Source organism: Dipodomys ordii, unplaced genomic scaffold (assembly GCF_000151885.1).
Source record: "Dipodomys ordii isolate 6190 unplaced genomic scaffold, Dord_2.0 Scaffold52, whole genome shotgun sequence".
NCBI lineage: Eukaryota > Metazoa > Chordata > Mammalia > Rodentia > Heteromyidae > Dipodomys > Dipodomys ordii.
In genome coordinates, this window is record NW_012267268.1 from 5,590,087 (window position 1) to 5,599,107 (window position 9,021).

At 45.2% G+C, this 9,021-nt stretch overlaps 1 protein-coding gene across 2 annotated transcripts in view; it reads left to right on the forward strand.

Annotated features, from left to right (window-relative positions):
- The window catches only part of Ralb (v-ral simian leukemia viral oncogene homolog B), a 43,092-nt gene extending 34,274 nt beyond the window's left edge, over positions 1–8,818 (forward strand). For both annotated transcript variants that reach the window (XM_013020679.1, XM_013020680.1), the window contains exons 4-5: positions 4,102–4,279; positions 7,806–8,818. In XM_013020679.1, coding sequence (XP_012876133.1) covers positions 4,102–4,279; positions 7,806–7,925 — 298 coding nt within the window. In that variant the 3' untranslated portion in view covers positions 7,926–8,818. The remainder of the gene's footprint in view (positions 1–4,101; positions 4,280–7,805) is intronic.
- The last annotated feature ends 203 nt before the right edge of the window (positions 8,819–9,021 follow it).

A 9,021-nucleotide genomic window follows, 5' to 3' on the forward strand; every position in this document is an offset into this window, starting at 1 on the left:
AAAAAAAAAATAAATTCTGGCTGTAAAGTATCTCTGCCAAGTATAGGTGGCACAGTCCTGTAATCTTAGTACTCAGGAGGCTGAGGCAGGAGGAGCAGAGTTTGATTGAGGTCAGTGTAGGCTACAGAATATGATCCTGTCTAAAAAAAAAAAGTAAACAAGCTATCTTTATAATTTCACCAAAAAGACAATTTAGGTTGGAATATGGCTTAGTGGTAGAGTGCTTGTCTAGCATGCATGAAGCCCTGGGTTTGATTCCTTAGTCCCACATAAACAGAAAAAGCCAGAAGGAGTGCTATAGTTCAAGCCCCTGGACTGGCAAAAAAAAAATTAGGCTAGGCACCACTGGCTCATACTTGTATCCTAGTTACCCAGGAGCTGAGATCTGAGGACTGCAGTTTGAAGCCAACCCAGGCAAAAAAATCCCCATGAGACTCCTTTCTCCAGTTAACCACTCAAAAATGGAAACGGCACTATGGCTCAAGTGGTAGAGTGTTAGTCTTGAGAACAAAGAGGCACAAGGACAGCACCCAGGTTATAAGGCATTGGCAATGAGACAGAATATCTGTTTACTGTGACTGCAATAGAGGGGTATCCACTGGCTTTATAGAGTCTCACAGACCTGCTTTGTCCTTTACAAGCTTTGTGGTCAGATGGTGTGTTACTGGACATAGGAAATCCATTCTTTCTTTAGATCCAAACTAGATAAGAAGGGAAATGCAGTAGTGTATTAGGAGCATGAAGCCCGTGGAGCCTTTCATTGTGCCCTGGCCCTAGCCCTCTCCAGAGTGGGCTGGAGATGTTGCCCAGTGAGAGGGATATTTAATCTTTGATTTATTTACAGCGTCACAGCTGAAGATACCTTAAGGTAATTAAAAACAAAACAAAACACCCCCTCCCTTTTTTTTTTTTGCCATTTTCTGTGTATGTAGTACTGAAGAATGAAATCCAGGGCTTCATGCATGCTAGGCAAGCACTGTACCACTAAACCACATTCCCAGCCCACCAAAATACATTTTATTATCTGGGTGCTGGTGGCTCACATCTGTAATCCTAGCTACTCAGGAGGTTGAGATCTGGGGATTATGATTTGAAGCCAGCCCAGTGAGACTTTTATTTCCAATGAACCATCAGAAAACTGGAAGTGGAGCTGTGGCTCCCAAGTGATAGAGTGCTAGCCTTGAGCAAAAAAGCTCACCAGACCCTGAGTTCAAGTCCCATGACTGACCCTCGCCCCTAAAAAATGTTATCTTTAAGTAGTTATACAAAGAAGTTTCCATTTAACAAAGCAGTTTATGACTACAATGCATCTTGTTCAATGTCACCCTTTCAACATTTTTTTTAATGACTTGGAGCTTGAACTCAGCCTGAGCACTGTCCCTGAGTTTCTTTTTGCTCAAGGATAGCACTCTATCATTTTAGCCACAGTGCTACTTCTGTCTTTTTCTGATTTTGTGGTGCTGAGGAATTAAACCCTGGGCTTTGTGCATGCTAGGCAAGCACTCTACCTCTAAGCCACATTTCCAGCCCTCCTCCCTGCTTCCAGCATTCTTGCTTATCCCTTGCAACTCATTCCTTCCCTCATCCTTCTTAATTTTTTAGGATATACATTGAATTCTTTTTTGTTGTTGTTGTTGTTGGTCATGGGGCTTGAACTCGGGTCCTGGGCGCTGTCTCTCAGCTCTTCAGCTCAAGACAAGCACTCTACCACTTGAGCCACAGTGCCACTTCTGTTTTTCTAGTGGTTTACTGGAGATGAGTCTCATGGACTTTTCCTGCCCGGGCTGGCTTTGAACCACGATCCTCAGATCTCAGCCTCCTGAGTAGCTAGGATTACAGGCATGAACCACCGGCACCCAGCTACATTGAATTCTTGACTGCATTCTCTTCTTTCTTTCCATTCGTCTGCCCCTCTTCTCATGACCCCACTTCACTCTACTCTTTTTTTTTTTTTGGCCACCGTGGGGCTTGAACTCTGGGCCTGGGTGCTTCCCTGAGCTCTTCAGCTCCAGGATAGCACTCTACCACGTGAGCCACAGTGCCCACTTCCGGCTTTTTCTGTTTATGTGGGCTGAGGAATCAAACCCAAGGTCTGGTACATTCAAGGCAAGCACTCTACCACTGAGCCACCTTCCCAGCCCCACCCTGCTCATTTTGTTATAAAGAAATAGTGAGCCTTTTGTGCATAACTTTCTTTGTACAATGTACTCTACTATATATGCTTCCCATTTTCCTTATACAATTGTTTTTTTCATCCATTGTCTTTATAAACATATGTTAGTTAGCTTTCCATTGCTAGAATAAAATACCTGAAATAATCAGCTGAAAGGAAGACAGGGTTTATTTTGGCCCATGATTTCAAAAGTTGCAGATTGTGGCCACTAGTAATCACATGTTTTAGACCTGGAATAAGGCAGCATAAAAGGCCAGAGTCTCTGTATCCCTTCCCCCCCCCCAACCCCCCCTGCACCAGCAGTGACCTAACTTCCTCCTTTTAGGCCACACCCCTCCTAAGGTTCCACCCCCTACCTCCCTGTAGTACCACAGACAGGACCGGCTTTCTATTCATGGATCATTGGGAGATATTTCAATCCAAATCATATTATTCCCCAGATGACATTTTGTTTTAAGAACTAAAACTAGAGAAAAAAAAACAAAATGGAAACCAGTAATTTTTTTTTCCATTCTTTAGCAAGTTCTTGTCAGAAAGTAAGATGATCAACCAAACGTGAAATAAAGAAGCTAAATAACCCCCAGGATTTGAAAGAAGGCATCACTGAAGTTAGGTCATCCAGCAGAGTAGAAGGTAGCTGGGTAGGGCTTCAGTTGCTCTGTTTTATGGTTTCATATCTCCAGAGAAAGAGTTTGAATGGTGTGTGTGTGTTGTGGTGATACACTAGGAGACTGGGAATCAGGAGAAGTCTCATTCATTTTATATTCTCAGGCATGCCTGGGGGTTCAGTATTTGGACATGGCCCATGGGCACACAACTATGTTTGCAACTACGCAGTTATCTTTTGATGCCCTTCCTTAGGGTAAAGCAGGGATGCACATACTGCCTCCTGTTTTCTTATTCTCTGTTCTGGTTACAGGGGCATTAAGTGTTTTGTCAGCTACTTTTTTGTATGTGTTCTGGTACTAGGATTTGAAGGGACTGGGTGCACTATACTTTAGTTTTTTCCACTCAGGGCTAGTGCTCTACCTCTTTAGGCACAATTCACATCTTTTTGCTGGTTAATTGGAAATAGTAGTCCCACGAACTTTAGCAGTTTCATGCCCCAGCTAGCTTTGCACTGAGATTCTCAGATCTTAGCCTCTTGTAAGCTAGGCTTACAGTTGTGAGCCACCTGCATCAGGCTCCATCTAGTTCTTTTTTAATTTTTTGCCAGTCCTAGGGCTTGAACTTAGGGCCTAGGCACTGTCACTGAGCTTCTTTTGCTCAAGGCTAGCACTCTACCACTTAAGTTACAGTGCCACTTCCTGCTTTTTCTGTTTATGTGGTACTGAGGAATCGAATCAGGGCTTCATGCATGCTAGACAGGCACTCTACCACTAAGCCACATTCCCAGCCCTCCATCTACTTCTTTTAGTTTACTTTTATCCCAGAATTCAAAGGGTGTCTTTCCTTCTCCCATGTTGGAATTTGGATGTGTAGAGAGCAACCAGGTGATTCTCACATCAGCCAGTCAGGGACCAGACTTAGTGCACTCACCTTTCTTGGCTGATGGCCATCTTAAGAGAGGCCTCAAAAGTGCTGGCTTGGTCTCAGGAAAGCCTTTTATTTTTGATGGTGGCTGGAACTGGGTTTCCCTTGAGCCTCAGCAGCTGCATTCTTTTATTTATTTTTTTGTCAGTCGTGGGCCTTGAACTCTGGGCCTAGGCGCTGTCCCTATGCTCTTCAGCTCAAGGCAAGCGCTCTACCACCGCAGGGCCACTTCCAGTTTTCTAGTGTATTATTGAGATAAGAGTCTCACGGACTTTCCTGCCCAGGCTGGCTTTGAACCGGGATCCTCAGATCTCAGCCTCCTGAGGAGCCAGGATTACAGACATGAGCCACCGGCACCTGGCTTCAGCGGCTGCATTCTTGATGTAACCCTGTAGGGAGCAGATCCTCCGGGTCAAGGCTGAAGAAGATAAGATCCCACTGCTGGTAGTGGGAAACAAGTCTGACTTGGAGGAGCGGAGGCAGGTGCCCATTGAGGAGGCCAGGGGCAAGGCGGAAGAGTGGGGCGTGCAGTATGTGGAGACATCGGCTAAAACACGGGCCAACGTGGACAAGGTAGGCTGCTCCCTGCTCTGCAGGTGTTTCACAGACATCAGCTGTGGGCACAGCACATCCTAGCCTTCTCAGTTGTTTGGTTTTGAGGACTTCCTTGTGAGAACTAGGTAAGGACTTCTGTGGGTTGGTGAGTTGTGATGACTGCTAGAAGAATGTTAGAAGGCTTCCCTCTTCCACTCTCCCTCTTCCTTTCTTTCTCCCTTCCCTCCTTTCCCCCCTTCCTTTTTTCCTTCTTTCCTCTTCCTTTCTTCTCCTCCCTCCCCTCTCCCTCTCTTTCCCTCCCTCTCTCCCTCTCTTCCCCCCTTCCCTCCCCTCTCTTTCATTGGTCATGGGGCTTGAACTCTGGGCCTGGGCACTGTCCCTCAGCTCAAGGCAAGTGCTCTACCACTTGAGCCACAGTGCCACCTCCAGTTTTCTGGTGGTTAATTGGAGATAAGAGTCTTATGGACTTTCCTGTCCAAGCTGGCTTTGAACCTCAATCCTCAGATCTCAGCCTCCTGAATACCTATGATTACAGGTGAGCTACCGGTGCCCCACCCTCCCTTCTTTCCTTATACCAACAACACATTTAGTTTTGCTCCTGTTGTCTTATCAGTAAAGTTTGTTTAATTTTTTCCCATTTCCTGGTGTGCACTTTGGCAAATACTGTTTTATGTGATCAGAGAAGGGTTATTTTGTCCCTTCACTGATCACTGACAGTGAAGTGTTCAGCATTCAGGTTTGGTCTCTAAAAAGGATGAGCTTTCAGGAACAACTGTATGGGATCTCTTTCCTGCTTTTATCCCAGCCTAGCCCACTTCTGGCCAGATTTCCTTTTGCTTTTGTGCTGGTTTTTTTTTTTTTTTTTTGGTTCGGTCGTGGGGCCTGAACTCTGGGCCTGAGCGCTGTCCCTCAGCTCTTCAGCTCAAGGCTAGTGCTCTACCACTTGAGCCACAGCGCCACTTCTGGCTTTTTTCTTTTTACTTATGTGATGCTAAGGAATCGAACCCAGAGCCTCATGCATGCAAGGCAAGTGCTGTACCACTGAGCCACCTTCCCAGCCCCTGTGCTGGTTCTTTTTTTGCTCAAGGCTGGTGGTCTACCACTTGAGCCATAACTCCACTTCTAGCTATTTTTTTGTGTGTAGTTGGAGATAAGAGTCTCATAGACTTTTTTTCCTCAGACTAGCTTTGATCTGCAATCCCCAGATTTTAGTCTCTTGAGTAGATAGGATTTTAGGCATGAACCATAGGTGTCCAGTTCTGAAGCTAATTTAAGAGTGACCTCACCTAGGACCAAGGCTGACAATTCAAAAATCTACCTACTAGGGATTGCAGGCTCTCTGTTGCCTGTCCAGTCTGGCCTTAAACTTGTGATCCTTTTGCTAGCCTCTGGAATGCTGGGCTTTCAGACCTGTACTATCCTGCCCAGCCCTACTTTTTCTTTTCTTTAGAAGATCCCTTTGACCCAGTCATAATTTCATAGTTCTTCCTCTTCTTTTTTTGGCCCGTCCTGGAGTTTTAACTCAGGGCCTGGACACTGTCCCTGAGCTTCTTTTGCTCAAGGCTAGCACTCTACCACTTAAGTTACAGTGCCACTTCCTGCTTTTTCTGTTTATGTGGTACTGAGGAATCAGATCAGGGCTTCATGCATGCTAGACAGGCACTCTACCACTAAGCCACATTCCCAGCCCTGCTTTTTCTTTTAAATTAAAGTTCAAGATGGTAAGCACTCTTGTAGCTCCCTTCTGCCCTCACCTGCATCAGCTGTTACTTCCTGACTTGGGAGGCAGAGGCCTGCTTCTGTGCTGTGTTGTTACCAGCAGCATCTGAATTCCCCAGAGCTCTTCTTCCTTCTCTCCCCTGTGCTTCCCAGATGACATCAGTGGTGGGATGTGCTGACCTTCGGCTGCTGTGTGAACTTTGTGGCCAGCAGCTGTTTTTTCTTTATATTTGTTATTTTTTACTTAGGCTGCTGCCTGTGGGAGTCAGAATCTCCTTTGCCTTTGTCTAGCTGGAGGAAACAGGAAATCCAGACATGAGTTTCGTGTTTTAAATCTCAGGAAGAGTCTCTTAGCATGAACCTGCTGTGGTGTGCTTTTTGAGGGGCAGGAATCAACTCTGGGGTCAGGTCTCTTTTCCCAGAGTAGGGGTATGTGCAGGGACTGACCCCTAGTTGTCACCGCCCCTCCATGGCACCAGCCTGACCTGCCAAACAGGAACCTTGAGAAACTTAAGGCTGGCAGCATTGTGTTCACTTGTGAACAGTTTAACCAAGGAAGACTTTCGATAAGATCAGCGGATGAACAACTTAGTCATCATTTTAAGTTGGACTTGGTCCGAGCTCCTCCTCCTGCCTTTTGCTGTCAGGAAAAAAAAAAAAAAGCTGTAACACTGGGCTGTTCACTGGGGCTTGTGTGGCCCTGTGCTTCCCTGAGCAGCTGGCAACAAGGGTTCAGAGGTCAGCTGAGCCCCAGTGTGGGGCTCCCTGCCTGAGCCTGGGAATGTGTGTGGAGTTTGGCCCTGGAAAAATGATCTCTCTTTTTACCAAGAAGAAAGTTAAAAGAAAAGTTAGGCACTGGTGGTTTGTGCAGCTGTCAGAGATAAAAATCCTTGTCCCTTGCCATATTTTCAGTGTCTGGGAAATCTCTGATGCATGTGGAAGTGGTTTCTTCTGTCTGCCTGGGCTTAAGCAGTCCTCTGGCAGGGTGGCTGGTAGCAGAGGGCAAAACCCAGACTACTGTGATGAACGATAATGCCCATCTATGTGACCCTCCCCATCTCCCCACCCCCGGTACTTACAGGGCAAGCTCATCAGTTGCAGATAAAAGTTCTCTCAGCACTGCAAGGACCCAAGAACTGGGTCATGGTGTATGAGAAGAGCCACTGTGACAAGACATCTTATTCCCTTGGTTCTCCAATCCACAGTGCCGGCACTTCTTGCCTACTTCCCTTCTACCTTCCCAGGTCCACTATCACGGCAGCATGCATGGGTTGGGAGAGCTGTCAGAATATTGACATTGCAGTAGACGTAGGGATCTTACAAGGATTCAGTGGGAGGTAGTAAATCATAAATCACCTAGCAACGCCGACTTAGCCCCTCTCCTTTTCCTGATGGTTAGATGTGCTACTAGTGTTTGGCCTACTATCACTCATTATTTGTAAGTTTCACAAACAGTAGTAGGATCTGTTCTGCAGAAGCTTTTCTTACCCTTATGCTTATTATTAGAAAAGATCTTTCCATTTTGAGAGTAGAGAATGGTAGTAGAATGGTAGTAACAGTGTCCTTAGTTGACTCTGTCCTTGGCTGGACTGTTGTGAGGTACAACTGAAATGTTCACACTATAGGGTGAGAATACAGTTTTAAGTTGGATTATTCCTGTTTTTTCTAGATTCTTTACTTTTGATGTACATGGTTTATCAAAAAAATAAGCCTGGGGCTTTATACCCTAAAAATAGAACTCTGTATCCTGCTACACTGAGTTGATTCATTTCACCATTAAATGACCTTTTCCTTCTATTCTTTTTGCCCTTCTCCCCACTTCTAGGTATTCTTTGACCTAATGAGAGAAATCAGAACAAAGAAGATGTCAGAAAACAAAGACAAGAATGGCAAGAAGAACAGCAAGAACAAGAAAAGTTTTAAAGAAAGGTGTTGCTTGCTGTGAGGGCAGGGCCAGGGTGGCAGATGGAGTCCATGGTTGCTAAGGATGCAGGACTGGGCTGGCAAGTAGAAGACACTAGCTGGATTCTGCCTGTGTTTTCTGCTTTCCCAGACCTCACTCACTTGTACTTCTTTAAATGGGGACAAATATTTGTGAATTGGTGACTGGCAGAAGAAATAAGCCAGCTTATTTTGGAGCTTTGGAGTCCCCATTCTCTCTTCCCCCTCTTTGTTCCTCACCACAGCTTAACTGGGTATACAGTGCTCAAGGAGAAAAGGTATTGTTTGAGTATCTTTTTCCCTAGGATTTTTTCTTTTTGCTTGGCTGGTGCTCTGCTACTTGAGCCAGGCCTGTAACCTGGCTTTTGCTGGTTATTTTAGAGGTGGAGTCTCGAGGACTTTTTTACTTGTCCTAGCTTCAAAATGTGATCTTCCAGATCTCAGCCTATTGAGTAGCTAGGCATGTGCCCCCATGCCTAGTTTTTATAATGTTAAACCTTCCTCTTTTGCTTTGCAATAAAAATGTCTTTTTTATTAGATTTTGGAAGTGGGTCTGAGGTAAGATCCTCCTCTTACTTTATCAGTTTAGCAGTAGCACTCAGAAAAGTCCATTAAACCCTAATGATGCTGAAGAATCCTGGGACTTTTGATAAGCTTCTTGCAGTGCCCTGTGAATATCAAGCATAGCTGGACCAGTGAACTTGGATTGATGGGCTATATGGACCAACACTATGCTTATAAATCTTCTTAACATATGAAAAATGAAACTCATTTCCTTCATATCTAAATATTGGCCATTTACAATGTGAATTGGCTCTTTTTCTCCTCAGCATCTTGATTGTTGGGTAGGATGCACAAAGATCAAGGAACATGCTGTTTTTCTTTTTTCCTTCTTTTTTTTTTGGGGGGGGAGGGGCGGGTACAGTCATGGGGCTTGAACTCAGAGCCTGGGTGCTGTCCCTGAGCGCTTTTGCTCAAGGCTAGCCTCTATCCTTTGAGCCACAGCTCCATTTCCAGTTTTTTTAGGTGGTTAATTGGAGATAAGAGTCTCACAGCCTTTCCTGCTTGGGCTGGCTTCAAACCATGATCCTCAGATCTTA